This window comes from Histoplasma capsulatum (genome assembly GCF_000150115.1).
Source record: "Histoplasma capsulatum G186AR genomic scaffold supercont2.11, whole genome shotgun sequence".
Taxonomy (NCBI): domain Eukaryota; kingdom Fungi; phylum Ascomycota; class Eurotiomycetes; order Onygenales; family Ajellomycetaceae; genus Histoplasma; species Histoplasma capsulatum.
In genome coordinates this window covers 491,184-512,996 of record NW_025544811.1, presented here as the reverse complement: position 1 = coordinate 512,996, position 21,813 = coordinate 491,184, and the positions used below count along the sequence as shown (strand labels likewise).

Sequence of the window (21,813 nt, the reverse complement as noted above, 5' to 3'; positions counted from 1 at the left end):
CTAAGAACCCAACCAACTCCAAGGCAATCCTCACCCTAACCTTTAGTTGTCTCGATTGTATGGTTATGTTAAGTTAAACACCCAATTGATTAAACCAAATAACTCACTCCTTTCTTCCGAATAACAGAACATTAACACACATGTCCAAGCCAAAAAAAAGAAAGAAAGAAAGCGATGTGTGGGAGGGGATATTAAAACAAATTAAAACCATCTTCGAAGCTGAAAAACACCCATAACATCATTACTGGGCAAGGAGTATGATGCAGAATTCAGCTTCAAAAGGGGGTCAGCGGTCCGCCCACCATAAAAAAAGGAGAACATCCCCTCCTGGGACTGGGAAACAGCGAGAAGAGAGGAGAGAACTCGTTAGAGGACATAAAGAACTGCCTATCGACTATGGCAAATCTGCTAGTTTATATCGATCTATTAAAATTTCCAAGTCACCACACTTTTCTACCACATTGCAAGCAAGAAAAGATGTACAGTAGTACAGTATCTGCATACATATATTTAATTTTCTTCCCTCATCTCTTCTATCAAGGAGATAGTTGGAAGAAGGGAACAATCTGCACTTCTCAATGCATAACTAGTTCAAGCTGATCATGGATAAGAAGAATTTAATTTCATATATATATGTATGCGGTGGAAATGTAACAGTGAGAATTTTGTAAGTTACCTGTTCTGTATTATATTAAACTACAATACGGCAATAACTGACAAAGATTACCCCAATGCAAAAGCTTAAGGAATACTTTTGCTACATCGGTCAATAGTAATCTTGGTCCATGAACAGAGTAATTATTGATTGTTGTCTGCACAGCTGTTTCTCTCTACATTAATAATCACAATGGAATTACGAATACCGGGGACAAATAACTCCAACGCGTGGGCTCAAATTGTGGTTCGACTTAGGCCAATAATGCACTCAGACCAATGCAAAGATCAACTAAGTTCTAGGGATATCTGGGTAATCCCTAAGAGTTAAATCACCCCTAATGTCCTCACTTGGCTAGTTAAATTACTTGCCGTCTCTTCAGCAGTATCCTGCACACTCTCCATGTAATGAATACTTTTCGTGTATTGATAAATCTGGTTGCTTTTATTATCATATGCTGTGCCAGAGTTATATTCGGAATGGAGCCGTTTGAATTGAGCTCGCAGCTATGAAAAAGAATAGCACATCCGATATCCTAGGTAGACCCCATTCTAAGTTATTTTCTATTCCTCTCTTATTGAGCCTTCAAAATAAACCGGAAGAGATCAAATTCCTACTACCTTGGCAGCAAAATCAGAGAAAACTGAAAAAACCTCACTGTCCGGCGAAAGAAGCACAAGAGGTTATCTATCAATCCTATCACATATACAACCACACCACAAACAGATGCAGAGAAGTTGAAGGATTGTCTATTTCGGGCGCGCTGAAGTAGATTCTAGAATGCCATCCTGAGTTCATGCGGATTCTGTAAGCCCAGAAGTCAATGCAAATTGCGAAACCGATGCAAGCAGCAGGCCGTGTAGACATGAAAGGAATCCTGCATATGCGCCTAGCAGACAAACACTCGGGGTTCGGAGCATACAGTTTTAAGCCTTGTTCTTTACAGTACTACTTCTCAGAAAGATAATCAACTATGCTGATAGCATAATACATCATCGTCTTAAGACTGAGTGCATGGTGACGGAGAGCCCACATCGAAACGTATATATACAGTACCTCAGTACGTTATCCCAATATATAACTACTCTATTTGGTACCTACAAAACTATGTTATACATGAAGTTTTCAGGTTTTAGGCAAGTATTTGTGGCAAGTGTGACAAACAAACTTACACCTGTGCATTTACTATCAGCAATCAATCTCCTTTTCTTTCAATATCCTATGCAACCAGTTAGCAGCTTCGTCTTTTGGTTCACAATATCCCATCTCTGGTTCGCTAGCAGGAGTTAAGTTAAATGTTAACTATGCAATGATGAAGTTACAAACTTTGTCCACCCAACAGCTATGAGGAACATGCAGTTTTGAAACAGAGTAGACAAAGCTGAAGAAGGAGCCCAAAATACCCTGTGCTCAATAAATATTCAGGCGTTAAATATCTGGACATAGATGTACAATGTACTTGCTGCAGTTTCAAGCCGATGCAGTTAGATTGAACCATTGGATATACGGTACACAAAGAAACTCTGAAACATGAGATCGGGTTGTGGGGATGTAATTTGAACGTCCAAGGAACAAATAATTAGTTAAACTCGTTAAACTCTGTATGGGACAGCTCCATAGCTAACCGATACCATCAATGCTGGAAGCAACAAAGCTTCTCGGGGCAGAAAAAAGCATGAATTCAATGGGTCCGAAGATATAAATATCCCCGCGAGGTTACCCCGGGTTTTTCGATGCTCTATGTATTTTATGCCCGGGATTATGGTCGCACAAAGCACAAGCACGAAAAATGAATGAACCTACTTATCCATCCGCTGACGGCGAAACAGCCCTTCTGAAACTGCGGTTTATCGTTGCTGCTCAAGTTGCTTTATCAGTAGCTTCTCCGCTTGTTCAATATTGATTGTTGAGTTATCGCAACTGCCTCATGCCGATTCAATACATCTCATTGGCGCAACCATACATACTGTACGGAACATTACTCAGGTACCGTACGGACCGGCCGATAGTAACAACTTAATTCAAATAAGCTATGGGGTTTGAACCCAAGAGTTGTTGTCTTCTACATCCGAAGAGAGTTGACCCTTTACTGCACAAAAATGGTGTCTGTAGAAAATGTATTTCCTATTCTTAAAGATCCTTCGTCAGCTGTGTCCTCGATTAGGCTCGGGCATGCGTTGCTTTTGGATTTGAATAATCAAGCCAGGGCCTACTCAGCCGGCGATGGAGCATATGCGTTCCCAGCCCATTTCATCACTGACAATATTGAGGCTCAAATCAGCCCAAGGGATTCGTGTGTGGATGGACGAAAAAAAAAACCCCACCCCCGTATGCATGAATAACCATTGCCATGGGATTGGTTTAAAAACTCCCACAAAGCACCCCTGGCATCCAAAAAACCTTCCAACCTTGTCCACTCATTCAAACACAATTTATTAATAATAAACCCCTCTCACAGATGTGAATCGGCTGGTTACAGTCGCGTTGCGTTGCGTTGCGTTGCGTTGTATTGTATTGCTTGTTCCAAATGACGTGCGTTGGCAAAGAAAGGAGGAAATCGTCAAGGAGTCTTGGGCAAGAGAATGCTAAAAGGAGGCTCAGCTTTATGGAATCCATTGCGTCAAATAGTGCGTCTGGCATCTGAGATCTGGCAGCAAATCAGAGGCTGGAGGAGGCCATTGAACTGGGAAACGCGAGATGCAAGGCCAGGGATGTTTGATATTTTACGACGAATCCCCGTACTGATAGTTACAGAACAATTCGTCCATCATCTCAACTTTCAAGCAAACCCTAAGCGCGACCAGATTCATCGATCGATGACACAGTATGTACAGTACAATCAATCTAAGCGCCCACGCCCCCTTGAGGAGTCCACGACTCCACATGCAGAGGGCTAGCTGAGTTGGAGTACACCTAAGTCTGTCCCCTGGCCAAGCTGATCCAAGGAAGCGATGCCGCCAAAGGAGCAAGGAGATTGTGCTGTACCCTGTGGTCTCTTGGCCACGGCTCAGAATGGATGAATCTTAAACCTGTCTGAGTGCTCTCTTCCTATTGCCGAAGAACTTCTCGCATTTTGCCCCCACGGTTTGAATTCTCCTTGACCGAAGGGGGATTTCACATCAAACCGGGGACTTCACACGCTTCTGTGCACTGAGGACTCGCCACTTCCCCCGCATAATATTGCTAACGAAAGTTCAACCTTCTAAGTCGGGTTAATGAATTGTTCATAAGTATGTCGACTTTGAGTCTCGATGCTTCGGTCTGGGCAAAGGTTTGTAGGGTACGGTGTACTGTACTCGTTCGATACGCCAACATCGTGGTTTCTAAAAATACACTGAACTCTGTGCAATGATACGGAGTAGTTGAAGTTAAGATAAATGAGCATATTCGTAAGCCCACGGATCGAAATATCGAAATCAAGATAAAATGAAAACGGTTGTCTGTTTCCAATTTCTGTCTGCTCGGATAAATAACATGATAGGTTGGCAGTTGAAAGCAAAAGAAACGCCAGATGGGCGTGTCATCACTCAAGACTAAGGGATGTAACGGAACGGATACGTATAGTACGAGCTCTGTTGCCAATGAAGCTGAGAAGCCTCCTAGCATTGTCTGGAATGGAGGGCAACAGAAACCGTTCGGCCTGGCTCCACGTCATTAGAGGACCGGGGAGCATGTGCTCGGTTACAAGGGATCCTTTACCTTGAAAGGTGAAAGAGGCTTCCAAGAAGGACAGTCCGTTGGAAGGACAAACTCCATCCTGTCGAGCAGCATATTCTGGATTATTGAAGTCTGGATTTCATCATTCCACATTTCCCTCAACAAGTTGTGGATGCTGGGCCAAAGCCTCTGGCAAAAAAATAAAAAAACTTTAAGCTATTATTATCTTCAAATCTTCTCCATCTTTCCTAAAATTCCTCAGAAGCAAAGCAAAATAAGGTTTGCAGGCCCTTGCTGAGCCGCAACAAAAATCTCAAATTTCCGAAGACATGCAACTTCTCCGCCTGGAGTTTTCAGTCAGTGAAACGTTGGACATGCCGATAATGAAGGGAAAAAACAAAAAACAAAGGTGGCTGGGCTGCTGCTGACAGGAGACCCTTGCTAAGGCAAGTCAGTCAGTCAAGCATTATGATATCTTCGACGAGAAATGTTTGAAACCATGGATACGTCGGTATTCCGAGCTCGAATGACGCGCTGATTGGTTATAGCGCGCGTGAAATTTGCAAAGAGTCGCGCTTATTATATCATATTTTATTTATTTTCTTGAAAAGATTTTAAATTTTAATTTTGTACAGTACATTTGCGAAGAACAAACGGCATCCAATTATGCCCTGTGTATATATTTTCTTGTGTGTGTTTCTTTGCCTTCCAGGGCTGCCATTTGACCTCTAATGGTGATTGAGTAGATCTGCAGGAATGGGCAGAGCTGGCAGTGATCAGCTGGAGCAGTTCTCCATGGAGGACAGGGGAAACAAACGGGTTGATACCAAGGGGAACAAACTGGGAAAGTCGAAGTGGTTCCCTTGATTGGATGGCTGCACACAGCAATTTCTTCGCGTCGTTTCCACCACGGCTATTTATTTTCGTGACTTTTGATATATGATATCATTATCATGACAGCCCAGCTAGGGATGAAATGAATACCGTTGTTCTGTACGGGACGCCGTTTACAATACCAATACCGTCATTATTACTGACTTAGTACCGTATATTTAGTCTTTGGTACTGTTCCTGTGCCTGAATAATTTACCACGGTTCCATTGAACTTTGTGAGATGAAAACTGAACTTTGATTTAAGCATTTTCTGCAATGATATCATGATCATTAATAAGGTGAGATATACTTTTAGTTCCTTATCTTTTCTGCTCTTGTGGTCATGGCTTCTTTATGCTTCCCAGTTCTACTTTTTTTGTTCCATTTCGTGGACTAGATCTAATCCTAACTCGCCAGGGTCGCGTGCTATTACGGAGGTTAGTTTGTGCTCTTCGCCATTTAATACGAGGTTACCAAAGGCGTGTATTATTGCATTGCGCATCTCCGTTCTGTATCAAATCACCACAATCCAGACCACATCCTGATAAACCAAGAATAACTGACAAACTCGCCGCCCCGGGCGACCAGACGAGATCAGGTAATTTCGTCATCATTCCCTGTAGTTCCGCTATCCCTCGGCAAGGAGACAAGCAACAACGTCAAAGTCAAAACTGTCGCGTTTGGCGTGAAACAGTCGAATGTTACATTTCTTGCCTAGCCGTGCTTTGCCTTGAACAAATGCATAAACCACAGTGCTTCCAGTCAATGGAAACTAGATCCATGCCGGATGCTTGCTCGCCTGATTGCGTGCTCACGACGTTTATACAGCAACTGTTGTTCACCTAGATTCCAATTATGCCGTCGATCTAGGTTCTACGAGAGAAAAAGAGAAAAAGAGAAAGTCATCAAGTTTGTTTGTTTTGAGGTCGAACAGTTGTGATTTTTTAGATCCGACTCACCGTCGAGCATAGAACAAGAGGGAAAAGTCTCCTGCCTGGGCTTCGAAGAAGGAACAAAAGAAAAACCTTCAAACCTTCCATTTCCATCTAGAAAATCGTCTGGCCAGGTTATCAAACCCATGAACTGGTCACTTTCGTTTTTTTATAACAATTTTTTTCTATAGCTTAACCGTCACTTCTTGGTCAAGAAAAAGGCTTAAGAAGACTAGATACCTGATAAAGAAAAGGCAGTGACTTGCTTTCCTAATAATTTAAAAATCTAGTAATGCACCTCTTTTCTGGCCAGTATCATGCATATCATTATCTAGCGATATGCCTGGTTGCCTTGGTTTGGGATCTTGGATCTTGTCTGACAGATGATGATCCTGCCTGAGCGGATGTCGGTGCGAAATGACGGTGTAAGTTTGTCTGCGTTGTGTGAGCGGGAGAGAGGTGCGTATGACAGTTTAATCTATGCCCGCCACCTCCTGTTGCCGTGCAGCTGGCGGATGGGGGTTGATTGCCTTTCGTTCGTCCCGTTGGCTCACAGCATGCATTAAGAACGTACGTCTGATCAATGGTGCAAGATAGATTTCGTTTCCTGGATAGATGGGCGTTTGGTCTAGAGCGGAGACTCTACGCAGAAATGGTATGCATATGCATATCGCACCCTATTGGGGAAAGTCAAGAGGCTGTGTTCTCCGGATCGATGGCTGATGGCTTTTATTTATCTCCGTGAGGTCGATGATGAGCTGTCAGTTGCTAGTCCTTTGAGTAGCTGATTGCATTAAAACCTCCAACCCAAACCCTGCTGAGGGACATCGAGTAGCTGCTATACAGATCTGTACTCTCCGTCAACAAGGAGACATTCCGATGAACAGTCACCAGCTTCCAGATTTCCCCGGTTTGGTGCTGTTCAATATTTGGGTTTGTCAGCAACGCCCAGATGAACTAGGTCAAATTAAAACTAGTGCCATCTGATAGCAAGATTAACTCTCCGCCAATCAATGTGCGGCTCCGCGCGCAACATCAGACCTTGCCAGCCTCCCCTTTTGTTTCTTCTGCTCTCCTCACCATGCCCGGCTACTTCTGGCTTATTCTCCGTTGTAGAGGACTATTCCCGAAATCTTGACACATCTTTGGCATCAACTCTCGCGCCTGGCAACTTCCAGCTCGCAGGACTAGAGAGGGAGATTGTCGGCGGCTGCTCCGTACCCCCTATCAACTCAGGGACATCGACTCATCTCCCATGAGCTGCTTCTTAACTCGCTAACCCCTGACTGAATCCCTCTGACGTGGCAAGTCCTCAATGGCGTCCGCAGAGTCTGCATAACCCTTAATATACGAAACTTTAATCTCTTCGTTCATCTCCAGTCTCAAGAACAAGTAACCATCACCAACCCCGTCATCTTCACCCTCAAAACCCTGCATGCCCTTTGCAGAATCGTGCCATGAGCCGCTTGCCGGCATGACTGTTTTCTTTTAATTGCTTTTGACACAATGATTTCTCTGGGCTCCTCTTCCGATGGAAACCCACGGACCACTCGATGATAGCATTCCAGCCGTCTCTCCGCCACCGTCAGACAGATCACAATATTTCGAAAACAGGCAACGAGCCATGATCGGCGACCCCGCCACCAGTCTATATCGCGAGCTCTGTGTTGAGGGTCTCTCAATCAGGGCTAGGCTCTCTCGTCTAGGTCCAGCAACAAAGTGTGGCCTTCGTCTCCCTGGCGACACTTCAAATCTCAGCTGTGAATGGCGGACAGAGCACTGGGAAGAGCGTGCTCACGGATCAGATGTGTTGTTTCTGAAAAAACAATAATATGTCTCAGTGTTCCACCATAGATCTCTCCCCCCACTTGGTACAAAGACAACATACCTGGTAACTGGAACTGGGGAGTGCCAGACTTCCATGTGTGAGTGTGCACAGTACATTTGCTTTGGCTGTGGCAATGGTATAATCTCTCCCTTTTCAGCAATAAGCAACAAAATGCACTGTTTCAATCAAGCAATGGATGAAATAGAGAACTCCAGCAAACAAAACTCCCTTTATTTAATTCAATTTACAGTGAATTTGTCCATGGGAGCAGAAATGATGTCTGTGGTATTGGAAACAGAAACTGTCTGAAAAGTAAATATTTTTCTTCTTCCAATTTAAGATCCCTGATGTGGGAACCCTGGTGGGACTGCACAAAAGCATTATCTTCTGCTCGAACAGAAGCATAACAACACAATTCCACTACACAAGTCAATTTTTTTTCTTCAGCACTACTCCTCAACTAGTTTTGCAGGACTCCATGCTATGGAATCCTCAGCACTGCTCACTCAGCTGTCTCACAATTTAGACACAGATCTGATTGAATATGAGGAAATGCAAGCAACCAAGCCACTGAGTGCCTCAACAGGCCACAGGAGTATCTGTTCTCCAAAAGGAAAAGGTGGCATCATCAGCAGCATTCCATGGGCAAAAGCAGTAGTATCTTCTAACTCTCCTAGCCACACCCACTGATGTATTGATCGCGTTCAAGCCACTCGCCGGTCGGTCAGTAGTGGGGTGAGTAGCCACAGCGAATCTGGGCTTCTACGATTTGAATTTTGAAAATTTTTCTCCAAATTTTAATTTTTAAATCTCATTTCTCTTTTTGTTTCTGTTTCTAGGATTTGGAGAGCTTGAATACTGAATGACATGGATGCGAGGTGTGATGGTATTGACTTGCCTTTTATACAGAATATCGGTTGCGAAGTCGCAAACCCGTTTGTCTATATCTAGATACATATGCAAAAGCAACCAAAAAAATCCAGCTCCGTTGAAGAATTTCTGGCATGGGAAGTTTATCAAATCAATCTCCCTAGGTCTTATAGAGCAACCAGGCATGGCAGCCAGGTTAGCCACTCGATTAGATGATCATACACATAACAGCTAGCAACTGTTATTGGAGCCTGTACCCTAAATATGGTCAAACCCTCCGGGGGATGCCTGGGCTTGCTAAGCATTTGCACCATGAAAGGTGCTTATCAGAAGCGATGTTCTGTAAAAATGAGTCAAGCCTGGAGAAGATTTAGTAAAAAATTTGAAGCACTCAGCCCAGTTCAGCATGAGCATTCGGCTGTTGACTGACTACACTGTCACAACTTTCTCCACATTGAACCTCTGAGCTTGCCTGAAGTAATGTCCCCGCTGATTGCTCACAATTCTCTTCTGATGCCCATCCTCACTCTGCATCAAGAAATCAAAATTAAAATGTGTATGCCCGAATGCCCACATGCACACCTTTGCATTCCTCAAACACTCCTGTCTGCTCAAATCGCTCGCAAACCCAGAGCTAATCGCACTGCCAGAGTGTGCCGGGTCAACCGCTCTGGGGTCCTGAGTAATTGGACTGTGGTGGGTAAAAATCACGATTCTCCTTTCTGACTCTGCAGTAGAGATGGTGGCAACTTGGTCATTCAGCCACGCCAGATCTGCCGCGTGTGCATTGTTGTGGTCCACAATGGTCCAGTCCTTGATGTAATAGAAGTCATTTAAGCCAAAACTGACTCTCTCCTCCTGCTCGGCGGGAACATGCGAGTAAAGTGTGCATCCAAGCACAGTGAGATTCTCAGAAACATCGTAGCGTGTCTGATCCAGAAACACAAATTTCCCAAACCCCAGAGTCGAGTCGTGCTGCGCGCGATTTTCTACCTTGTGTGAAAACTCATTGATTTGGCGTCTCACCTCCGCCCAGCTGGAGTTGAATGGTTCATGATTCCCAAGAAGGAGGAAGACGTGTTGGAACTTGCATAGCTGTGCCTCAATGAAGGAGAAGAAACCTGCATCACAAACGTTTCCGATATCCCCTAGGAGGGCGAGATAGGTGGCTTTGGCGGGGATATCGAAGACGCCGTAGGCGTTGGGGGATTCGAGATGAAGGTCGGAGAGAATTTGAAAGGATGCCATGCTGATGTGCTAGAAATAAAGTAACTATATCGTTTGTTGGCTGTATGAATGGGCCGGTATGTCAGAATACAACTGATAAATCTGAAGACATTTAAAGCATACCGAATGAAGTTGTATAAGCTTTATTGAATGCAGCAGCAGTCTCGGGCTACTGACAGCTGGTTAGGTAGTTTTAGAAAAGAAATGGGAGCTTCAGCCGATCAGACAATCTTGTTCAATACCAGAGACCTACACCAATCATTCATAATAATAAGCTGTTAGAAAACTGGTAGATTTGAAATAGTATCGTATGAGGATCGGGTGATATCTCTTATGAAGAAACTGAACTGAGCTAGAACTTAGTCGGGCTACAGTCGGAGCATGATTAGGAATTTAGATAAATGTTGGAGATGCTACACATAAATGAGCTCCGTTATTACTCTGTAAGCTGATGATGAGTCCTTGCGTAGTGCTAAATTCAGGCAAGAGTTGGTTAGCTATACAAGGCGGGGATGCTAAATCGTCCAACCAAGCAAAACACAGACTGGCGCCTAACTCCTGTATTTAATTTGCTGGATGAAAAAAAAAATGGCATAAGAGAAACAATACATGCAACATCAACGAGAAATGGAGAAGCCAAAAGATAACAGCAATTACCACAGAGCAGAGGCGGAATCGAAACAGAACAAAAAAAAGTATGCTAACATGGACTACATGAGCACAGCGACAGTGTTCTCTAATGTTGATCGCAGAACAGAACACATAAGAATAGCATACAAGTGGAACAATCAAAACAGACAAAAGCAAACCAATAAAAGAAAACATTAGTATCCTTCTGTGGTCTCTATCGCTATCATGTTGCCATCAGGCAGCAATGCGATCAAGTCTTCCATCAGTCAAGCTTCTAGAACCTTTTCAGGAGCCGATCAAGATAATTGACAAGTGCGAGCATTTAGCTTCTTGCCATCGATGGGGAGAGTAGTGATGGTGTCGTCGCAGGGTATCCTATAGGTCCACCGTGCGAAAAACTCACAGTTTTCTCTGACATTCTCCTTAAAATCATAGAACTTGCTCTTGGAGATGTGAAGATGCCTCCCATCATGGAACGCCTGCAAGATACCTGCTTTAGATCGAAAAATGGACATAGATGGACGAAGTTTAACATTAGGTACCTCGTGAAAAGGGATAATTGGTTTTGGTCATGGAGATACGACGCCAGAAGAGGAAACGCTTGGCTCACGAGCAGGTCTCCTGTTTGTTCATGAAAGAGGCAACGTGTCGGGGAAATGTATCGTTGATCGTAGGCGAGAAGTCTCATTCTCCATTTCATGTATACAACAATGGGAAGCACCTCGCTGCAACGAAGAGGTTCCTCAGGATCTGTATAATGAGCAATTCTGAAGCTGCAGTGAGAGATAGTAATTTCCTCTACTTCAAATTCTCTACACGTTTGCCACGATAGGGGCCATAGGCCTACATTCGCCAGTCCCGATACGAGGATTTTCACGGCAACACCTGGAATTAAACAAGGAGAGAAGTTGATATGTTAGCGCATGATTTCTCACAGCATCTTTTTGAGTAGCAACTATTATATTGACGAGCAACTTACCTACACGGCAGCCAAGGCTGCTGTCTGCCAGTAAGAAGCCACCCACAAAGGGACCTCACGGTATTTTGGAGCGTATAATCAACACGACGAGATTCTGCACTATATCCCTCTGACCAGTCATAGAAATCCGCATTGTCCCAGTTAAACGCCGGGAAGTCTGCCTTTGGAAGTGGTTTGTAGAAAGTCGCATCGCCATCCTGAGAATCCCCTTCAAGCTCCAGGGAAGAACGCTTTAGCCCAAGCTCCTCCAAGTCGTGATCCCGTTAAGTCGTGCGCTTGAGGGTCTCTGTCTCCCTGAAGAGGCAGCTGAAGTGACAGGCCACACCTGCGTCTTTGCCCCGCGCTCGAGGGTGGACGGTCGCATCCTGTGTCCCCATCTGTGACAACTAGAAGCTGAACGAAAAGAGATTACGGTTTACTGATTGCTCTTGCTATCGTAACCGCCTGCCAGCCTGTCATCCGGTAGTCTGGGAACGGATATCTCCTATCAAAACGGATTCAACAACAACAATGGCTATAACATCACGGATCGCGTAATTTCCACGATCGTCGTAGTACGTCGAGCGGTTAGCCACGTGATCGAAGGCGGTCGGGCAGAGGTTGAAAATTGGCGGCAGAAAAAAATAGGAAGAAACTATTCGAGGCAATTTCAGGATTCAAAAAGCCCAAAAATATAAACAGCACGAACGATACTGGAGAAAATGGCTCCGTAGCGGATTATTGTGGAGGTGCGATTAAAGGTTCTCCCTAAAAATACGCGCCATAATTTCCGTACTAATTCCACCTTAAACAGTCCACTTTTCCGCCGCTTTTCAATATCAGCCATGGACGTCCACAGATGTCGATTCGTATCATACAACCCGCAGGCAATTAACGCGCTCGCATTCTCCCATCCTCCGTCTGCAGAAATCTCCGGCAGAGGCGTGCCTACCCTTCGTCTTGCCATCGGTCGTGCTAATGGTGATATCGAAATATGGAACCCCCTCCGGGGAGCTTGGCTACAAGAATCGATTTTACGTGGAGGCAAGGACCGCAGCATCGAAGGCGTTGTATGGACTCAAGACCCCAGTGAGGATGCGATTGACAGCAATGGATTCAAAGCTCCTGGGAAGTTGCGGTTATTCAGCATTGGTTCCTCCAGTGTAGTGACAGAGTGGAACCTGGGAGAGGGCCAGCCGGCGAGACACTCGAGCGGAAACTTTGGCGAGATCTGGTGTTTGGCTGCACAGCCCCGGTGGAAACCGACGAAGAAGGACAAGGATGGAAAATTCTTACCGCCTGCCGAGGGTGAGTATACCGGACAGCATTTGGCAGTAGGGTGTGCCGATGGGTCGGTTGTTATTTTGTCGACGGAAGACGGGGATTTGAGATATCTGCGTTCCATGAGGCCTTCAACTAAAAAGGCTCGAGTCCTTAGTATTACGTTCCAGGATCGCAATACTGCCGTGGTTGGATATGCGGATAGCTCTATTCGAATATTCGATATCCGCAATGGGAGGATTTTGCGAACAGTTTCTATGGGTAAGGGTCCTGTGAAGGGCTCTAAAGAGCTTCTGGTATGGTGTGTGAAATGTTTGCCGGACGGAACTATCATTTCTGGCGACTCTGCTGGTGAAATACGATTCTGGGACGCGAAAAACTACTCCCTTATCCAACGCATACAGGGCCACCAGGCGGATGTGTTGGATATTGCTGTTAGTGCCGATGGAGAATCTCTCATCAGCGGTGGTGCGGATCAGAGGACGACTGTTTACAAGCTAGGGGGAAGCAAGAAGAACGATAGATCGAGACGATGGAAAGAAATAACTCATCGTCGATATCATACTCACGACATCAAGGCTTTCGCTGTTTATGAGACTAAGGATATAAGCATTGTGGTATCTGGAGGTATGCCCCGTTCATGCCGTTCAAACGTTGAAAAGCTTGCATCTTTAGCTCGTGTCTAACCTCAGAATGCTAGGGTTGGACACAATACCCGTCGTCGTTCCGCTGCGTGAGTATGGAGCAGAACATCACCGAAAACTATCGAATCTTCCCCAAATCCCTCAGATAGCCTCATCGCCTTCGTCTCGCCTTCTTATGAGCTGGTGGGAACGCGAAATAAACATATGGTATATATCTAAGCGCTCGGGGGCTGGTGAGCAACTGCTGGACGGGACCAGCCATAAGCTCGTAGGCAAAGTGCTGTTCCAGGGTGAAGAAAGCCTCACCTCTGCGGCCTTGTCGTCAGATGGGAAACTCCTCGTTGCGGCAACTATAGCAGAAGTTAAGATGTTCAGCCTAACGTGGCGAAAGGGAGACAGCAAGCCCGCACTACGCGTCCAAAAGATCGATCTTCCGCCTGCAGTGGCTATCCACGGAGCTAAATCTGTTACCTTCTCACCCAATAGCCAATGGATCTGTCTAATCCGCGCCAACAACGATATTAACCTTGCTAGAATTGTTTCAAGTTCGAATCCAAAGGAAAACCCGCAGATCCTGTCACAGCTTATAGATTTAGACCGCATTCCTCGGCATATTCGACATAAAGAGATCTACGGCACGCTTGGCCAGTATGAACGGGGTATTCGCTGTGTCGTATTTTCCGAGGACAGTAGAATTCTCGCCTGTGGGGACATCGGAGGATTTATTGACTCGTGGATATTGGAGGATGTGGTAGAATCGAGAACCGACACAAGGGTGAAGGCGAACGGGCAAGCCTCTTCGGATGATGAATTTTCAGATGGCAATGATGCTCCCGTCGTCCTCGAGGGCCAGCGTTGGATACAGACACCATCAGAATCGCCCATCCCTCGCCTGAAAGCTGGAATTTTATTGCTGTCATTCCGCCCGTCAAATCTCTCCCGCAAGAAGGCCCTTACAAACGGCACCACCAATTCGCATTTTACGCGCCCGTCTTTGGCTGGTACCGATCGTCTAATGATATTAACCGCAGATCACCAGCTGTCTGAATTTGAGCTGTTGAAAGGGAAACTGTCTGATTGGTCCCGAAGAAACCCCAAAGCATACCTGCCAAACGAATTCACCATACTTAAGGATCGAGCGATGGGTGCTTTTTGGGATATCAATCGGAGTCGGGAACGTTTTTGGTTGTACGGTCCTACATGGATGTGGATGTTTAATCTTTCGCAAGATTTCCCCCCGCCAGATGGAGCAGCGGAAAACAAGGATTCCCCGGGAGCAGCGAAACAGAGAACGAACAAACGCAAACGGGATGACGAAGAAGGGAAGCTGCCGAAGACCAACACTGGTGCTGGAGATAGAATGCCACTTTCGAAATCCGATGTAGTTATGGGAAGGAAAATACGCAAAATTGTGGGTGATGAAGAGGCAAATGCGCAATGGATAGATCTCAAACCGGAAAGAACCCGCGATGATGCGATTGAAGAAGACGAATATGAACCGTGCAATGACTCGTCGGCTGCAAGTGACTCCGCGCTAGCACGCCTTCGACGAGAACAGAGCTTCACCGAACCGGAAACGAGGGAGAGGGAAGGCGAAGACGGTGGCAGGGATAAGGAGACCAACCATCAAGGTCAATATCATGCCAACGGTACGAGCACAACTTCCCCCTCCTCATCCATCATTCCCAGCACGAAATCGCAAATAGCGTTTGCCGTCGTGATCATCAACGGACCACCCGTCGCCAATGGCGACAACGCACTGCCGAAAGGAAAACAAGTGCAGAGCCAGAAATCAAAAATGGCTGTAGCTGTACCCGAAAAGCTTAAACGAGAAGAACAGGCCTCCGTTTCAATCCAGAATGCAACTGACGCAGATTCTGTACCAGACCTTCAGGTTCAAGCGCAAGAGCCGTCGAAAAACTCACCGCGGGAACGTCGTTGGTGGCATACCCACAAGTATCGAGATGTTCTCGGAATAGTGCCCCTCGACCAGTTGGGCAGTGGATCAGATGCAGAACAGGAGCAGGGAAAGGACGGTTTTAACCTGGAAGTTGCTGTGGTGGAGCGGCCGATGTGGGATGTAGATCTGCCTGGGCGGTATGTGCGGGATTACGAGTAGGGACCTCCTCATTGAGAAGATAGAGGGAAGAAGGAAAAGCTGTACAGGCGTTTGCTTATTTTATATTTTCCTATATACACCACCAGCATGGCCAGGGTGTTGATTCTTTTTTCTTGGCTGAGTTACTCTATCCAGATGCGACGTTGTATGTATGCTATCTATTTATTATATACCACATCAAGTATTATCCCCAAGCAGCCACTGTCTAAAATATATCTCTGCTTGCAGATCAGGCATCTAGTCTGCTACTTTTCTCCCAATTTCAACGAGGAGGGATAATTGTGTGACCTGTTATATCTGGAGGGTTTCATGCCGTGATCTAGAGGCGCAGGAGAAGGGTCATTTACTAGTATTATACAACCCCAGCCCTTGGGTCCACGAGACAGACCAAGTGCTTGACTTGGAACATAAGGGGATATTGTGGTCATTAAGGAAATCACTCGAAACGAGAGTTGTCGCGCTGTTTGAACCCACGATCAGCTTCAGTCTGTCTGCAGGACGCCACGCCGGCCATTGGAGGCGTCGACGGCCTCAAACTCGCGTCGTGAATCCAAAGCTGACTCTGAGCGCCGATGCAAACAAATGCAGAGGATCATTATTATCTCTAGCTTCCCTGACACTTCTGAACGGAGGAATCGGGGCGCGAATGCCGCTGCATGAACTTTCTTTTCTGTCTGCGCACTGCTCTGCCCTGCCACGTCCTTTATTTTGATCGCAGCCAGGCACCAGGGTTTGCGATGCGCGTTTCAAACCCTGAAATTCTTCTGCCTTTCGCTTTGGCTTTCCATGCCCAAGGGGGAACATATAAGATCGCGCCCATTCCCTTGACCTTAGAGGAAGCAAGTAAACAAATGAAGGCGTCCTTCATTGCTAGTACTTAAGATCGCCGATGCCCACGCTCGTCAATTCCGTGTCCTTGTATATTTTGCTCACAGGCTTAACTCCCAACCGGGGATCTTGTCGTCTTTGATCTTGAATCCCGACGGAGTGTACATTGGGAGTAATCTAGATATGCCCGAAGAAAGCGGTCTGTACTGCATTCTATGCGCGGGGTTCATCCATTATCAATCCCCAAGAGAGTCATGGCGGACGGAGTTTCGTGCCGGTAAGTAGACATCTGTATCCGTCCAACATAGTATTTACATAATTATCACCGATCTTCTGGACGGCGATTCCACAATGGACTACCAATTCTGATATTTCATACTAGTTCGTGTTACCCACGGCGATGGCGATGAAAAGAAGCGCTTATTGACTGGCGTGGGCGGATTTATACACCGCGACTTTCCATTCTCAGCCCCGTCGAATCCCGACCAACGCTACGACGATAAAGAATACAGGGTCTCTCCACTGGATGAGTTTGTGCCCTTCCTCTCCGCATCCAATCGTATCGACATTGGATACGCCTTCCATGACTTATGTTGGCGCCTGCTCAATGCTCTTAGCTATCCGGATCCTGTCCCGATAGACCGCTTCTACGATATATGCAGCTCATTCCATCCGCGGAGCCAAAATTGGTTGCCGTGGGGTCATACCTATGGAGGCTTATTGAAAGCAGACCGGGTCTATTACCCCTGGGAGGAGGCCCGCCTTGCTGGCATGATCACAGGCTCTGTCACCAAACCGAAACTATCTCCATATTATTACTATAAACAGGATCCCTGGAATATCCCGGAATTACAACAAATATTGGCGGAGACGAAAGAGAGCCCCGGCCGGGAATCATGCAACGAGGAGCTGAGGATATCCTGCAGACCGCAGCAGCATGCGGATTGCTTCTCAGTGTTGCCAGCGGAGCTCCTTGGAGAGATTATGACGCAGCTGCTAGTAAAAGATGTTGCTAGCCTAAGACGGGCGTCAAGGTCGTTCGCCAGTCTTCCGCTCACGCAATATTTTTGGTCCTCTCGATTCCGACCTGAGATGGACCGGGATTTCATTTTTGAGGCGACCATAGCAGACCGTGAATCCGCTGTTTCTGCTGGGCGACGTGACTGGCGAGCGTTATATGAGAAAACGGGCCAAAGCCTACTCGAAGGCGGCGCCTTAGCAAATCGGCGAAGAATTTGGAACTGCAATAGATCGCTTGCAAGATTATTGAGCATTGAGCCGTTGGACAAAGAGCGATTGGCGAGAGCGGACCGATACAATAATATCGTGTGGAAAGTTGTCGGGGCACGTTACCCATCTAACCAGTACAGTAGGCTTTACGTTCAGGCAGCTCGTCTACCGCGTGAAATATCTCGGATTGCGGTGTCCTTGATCACCCTCAATGGCAAACAATATGTATCGGGAATCCGGGTTAGTTCGCGCAAAGAACCGGGTGTGGACATGGGCTATATCATTCCGGGCAGTGAAATTGTCCTGGATCTGGAAAATGAGAACGGCACTCCTGTGACGCTCTCCGGATTCATTACTGCGGTTGGACCCAGCGGGATCCATGCGCTGCGAGCTACCACGCTTGAAGGAGTGTTATCGATCTGGGGAGGTTGTCCGGATTCCAAGCCTGTAACGCTCCGACTTTGCAACAAGGAGCGTATATCCCATCTGAAATGCGCTTTCGATGTATGTACTGACCCCTCGTTTCATTTCCCTTTCCTTCATCTAACTGGTCATCCTAGGGGTTTAAACTCGTTGCGATCTCGGTCCCGGACCCAGAAGTCGGCTCGCACGAACGGCCACCACATCTGCCCTTGCGGACAACCGCGATCTGGTACCCCACCGTCCCACCCGAAGATGTTTACCTGCACGAATCCACTTTCGCCGGCAAGGAAGTGCCCCAGTCCGAGTACCACCCACTCATTCACGTAATGTTCGGTGGGCCCCAGGGTTCATATCTAAAATATCTCACCCGGATATCGGTCACAGTTTCGGGACAGACTATTGTTGGGATAGATTTTGAGTATGGGGCCGAGAGCGCGCCAGTCGAACGGCTACAAGCAGGTCGTAATGCCATGGGTGGGGATGACTCGTTGAGGATACCTTTCACTATTGACGGGCCGGGTGGAGAAATTCTTACGGGCATCCAAGTGAACGGAGACTGCTGGAAGAATATAACGTCGATAAAGGTAAGTTATATATATCCCAGGGAAGGTTTCTTCTTCTTTTTTTGTCCCATTGTTCCTCAAAATCCCTTCCTCCGTTCCCCTTTACACTAGGACATCAAGCTTACAACAATGTGCGAATAGGTCGCAACAAACCGCAACCGACAATTCACCTTTCAGCCAAATGCAATTCCCCAACTGAGGTTCCCACCCGGACCACTGGTTCGCAAAAAGATGGGAAAGATAGAAATCACTCCCGGAACGACGATAATAGGGATATATATCATGCACGTACGTTTTTCATCCTCTCAAAACTTCCTTTCCAAGTAGTGTTTCCTCCTACCTACCCACCTACCTACCTATCAAGGTTGAATTGTATATGCGTATACCCTCCACGGTCACGCCGGTTGTTTCCGTTCCTTACGCTAAGTTTGCAACTGCGTTTCCATGGGTAAATCCATACCTTCTCACTGACCCAGCTTGCTAATGACCTCTTGTATTTCTCTATCAATCAAACAGGATAGTTTCTCCGGTATGATAGGGCTGGGCCCTATATCGAAAAGATTGCCAGAAAATAGCCACAACGGCAGCCACGCGAAAGACAAATCATGAAGAAAACGTGGGGAGCATATCAAGAGTTTTTTCTGTTGCTCTATAACTTGGGAAGGCGTTTGGTATTATGTGCATTTTCATGATACAGCTGTGCCGGCCGGGTTAATTCCTTCACGCTGAGCATTCTCTTCCCGTGACGCGGGGGGAACTGCGTGATTCACTCTCCAGAGAATCTCGAATATCTCCGCACCCTGCTTTAGCAAGGAGCATGGCATGCTGATATCCTTCAAAAAATAAAAACAATGTGGAATCGACTTCCAAGCCGGGAAAACGAAACAAAACGAAACATTCACATCAAAAAGAAAAAGAAAAACAGAAAAGAAAAAAAGAAAAACCACGATCCGTCCCGAAAGAACCAACCACTAATACTAAACACACTCCAACGCCTCATACACGGGCGGCCTCTCCACCAAAATCCGCATACCAGGCCTCACAACCCCGCCCCTCTCCACAATGCCCATCACCCCGGCCTTGCGCGCGACAATCCGCCCATCCGGCCCGCGCACAACGAACTTCTCCACCAACCCGCTCCGAAAGCGATTAATCTGCGGACACGGGTTCCGCAACCCCGTGACCACCACCTCCGCGCCGTCCCCGTCCCCCCCCTCCTCCTCCTCCCCGCCGCCGACAAACCGCAACCTCGTCCCCTTCCCGAGACTCAACAAATCAATCCCGCGCGTGGTGATGTTCTCCCCCAAGTCACCGGGCCGCAGCTTGCCACCGCCACTCCCACCATCACCACCATCACCACCATCATCGCCAGCAGCATCCAGGATCTCAACATGCATCAGATGCACCTGGCGCAGATTCGGCGGCGGCGGCGAGATATGCAGACGCGAGCGGTGCTGGACGGTGGCGCCGGCGTGGGCGTCGCCGCGCACGCCCAGGCCGGGCAGGAGGGTGATGCTGGGTACGCGGGGCTTGGAGAAGGAGTGCGTTGCGGAGGCGTGGACGCTTAGGACGGACATTTTCTTTCTTTTCTTTTCTTTTCTTTTCTTTTATGGATGTATGTACGTATGTACGTAGTTATTTATTTATGAGGTTCTTTTCCGTCGTGGAGACGGGTGTATTTTGATTTGATTTGAATTTGCAATAAATAACTTCAATAACGAAAGGAGGGAGAGGGGTGTTGGATATCGAGTCGGGTCCTGTCATAGATACCTTCTGAGTCATACATACATACATATTTTGCCCATCAAGCAACGCATGGGCCTTTTTTTTTTCAACAATGGGCCAGATGGAACGAAACTGCGTTAACTAGTTTAACCACCTACGTACGTACTAGTGATTACTTCGGCCATCCGGGGACGCAATAAACCAACTCTTTTTTTTTCATTTTTTTTCCTCCTCCGTACATCACCTGTATGATAAAAATAATAGTAGTAATAATAATAATGCATCCCGGATGGGACGAACTGTATCTTGTAAACAACGAACGAGACTGGCTCATGCTATGCTGCGTTCGTGATGCTGGGATGATCCCGTGCTCAGCCCCACATCTCGCCAACGAGGGGAATAATATATATATTCTGTATGTACTCCATACACAGGAAGAACTTCATACAACGCAACAAGAAATCCCAAAACTACCTACCGCATTGGAATTGTAGAAACATCGAATGTAGCAACTAACAAATGCTTACCTACTTCGTAGAAAAAAATAGGTAACTAATATAAAAAAAATGCCATTAATACAAGCACTTATTAACACTATCTAGGTTCCTTTTCTTTTTTTTCTTTTTTCTTTCTTCCTTTTTTTACCTGGTTCAATAACAATATTTGACACGGTACGGTATGGTATATTAACAATTCATTAATATGGCATCGGGGAGCAAAGAAAGCACGCATAAGAATATCGATTAATCTTTAAAATAATAGAAAGGATATATCGGGGGAAGGTCAAAAGACGAAAGACGAGAGAAGAAAAGGTTAACAAAGGAAATCAAATAGAAATTAGAACCACAGGAGGGTATGGCTTATATCATTTTCAGTAACTGGATAGAATGGAGTAATGTAAAGGCAACATAGCAAACATGAAAAAAAGAAGAGAGTGAGAGAAAGCAAAGAAAAGATATCAGCGAGCAACCAACGCCTCCCAAAGCCAGGGTTGAGGCATTTATATATAATATGTGATAAACTGATAGATTAAAGGGAACTGGTGCCAAAAACCTAAAATTCAAACCCGAACCCGAACCCCAAACCCCAAAGCCGGATGGATGGATAAAACATAGGGAAACAGCGGCAAGCTGGCGTGCAGTGTGTAATGAGTAGAAAAGTATGATGTCCCCGTCCAGCAGAACAGAGAACAAATGGTGGGAGTTAGATCGAGGAACAGGGAATAGAGAGGTGTGGACTTGGCGGCGGAGGAGGTTGAGAGAATAAGATGCGGAGAAGAAAAAAAAAGGCAGGATTAAGACCAGGCGCGGGTGGACTCTCGTAGCCTCTTGTTGTAAGATGAAATGGAAGTTAAGAAAAATAGGAACGGG

The 21,813-nt window shown here is 46.3% G+C and overlaps 6 protein-coding genes across 6 annotated transcripts; 2 read left to right on the top strand and 4 right to left on the bottom strand.

Annotated features, from left to right (window-relative positions):
- Positions 1-6,448: 6,448 nt before the first annotated feature.
- HCBG_07242 (uncharacterized protein) lies at positions 6,449-7,593 on the bottom strand (the record flags this gene model as incomplete). Its single annotated transcript, XM_045434291.1, has 4 exons — positions 6,449-6,552; positions 6,692-6,794; positions 6,962-7,035; positions 7,398-7,593. The coding sequence occupies 4 exons, from the start codon at positions 7,591-7,593 to the stop codon at positions 6,449-6,451; spliced, it is 477 nt and encodes a 158-aa protein (XP_045285082.1).
- A 1,651-nt stretch (positions 7,594-9,244) lies between these two features.
- Positions 9,245-10,063, bottom strand: HCBG_07241 (serine/threonine phosphatase; the record flags this gene model as incomplete). The annotated part of the gene is made up of 1 exon (XM_045434290.1): positions 9,245-10,063. The coding sequence occupies one exon, from the start codon at positions 10,061-10,063 to the stop codon at positions 9,245-9,247; it is 819 nt and encodes a 272-aa protein (XP_045285081.1).
- Positions 10,064-10,957: 894 nt separating this feature from the next.
- Positions 10,958-12,015, bottom strand: HCBG_07240 (uncharacterized protein; the record flags this gene model as incomplete). The annotated part of the gene is made up of 4 exons (XM_045434289.1): positions 10,958-11,047; positions 11,076-11,557; positions 11,656-11,896; positions 11,977-12,015. The coding sequence occupies 4 exons, from the start codon at positions 12,013-12,015 to the stop codon at positions 10,958-10,960; spliced, it is 852 nt and encodes a 283-aa protein (XP_045285080.1).
- Positions 12,016-12,475: 460 nt separating this feature from the next.
- On the top strand, positions 12,476-15,674 carry HCBG_07239 (uncharacterized protein; the record flags this gene model as incomplete). The annotated part of the gene is made up of 2 exons (XM_045434288.1): positions 12,476-13,538; positions 13,612-15,674. The coding sequence occupies 2 exons, from the start codon at positions 12,476-12,478 to the stop codon at positions 15,672-15,674; spliced, it is 3,126 nt and encodes a 1,041-aa protein (XP_045285079.1).
- A 1,011-nt stretch (positions 15,675-16,685) lies between these two features.
- On the top strand, positions 16,686-19,327 carry HCBG_07238 (uncharacterized protein; the record flags this gene model as incomplete). The annotated part of the gene is made up of 6 exons (XM_045434287.1): positions 16,686-16,779; positions 16,885-18,236; positions 18,293-18,739; positions 18,860-19,006; positions 19,083-19,166; positions 19,235-19,327. 6 exons carry the CDS (start codon positions 16,686-16,688, stop codon positions 19,325-19,327), a joined length of 2,217 nt encoding a protein of 738 aa, XP_045285078.1.
- Positions 19,328-19,695: 368 nt separating this feature from the next.
- HCBG_07237 (MOSC domain-containing protein) lies at positions 19,696-20,295 on the bottom strand (the record flags this gene model as incomplete). The annotated part of the gene is made up of 1 exon (XM_045434286.1): positions 19,696-20,295. One exon carries the CDS (start codon positions 20,293-20,295, stop codon positions 19,696-19,698), a length of 600 nt encoding a protein of 199 aa, XP_045285077.1.
- Between the last annotated feature and the right edge of the window lie 1,518 nt (positions 20,296-21,813).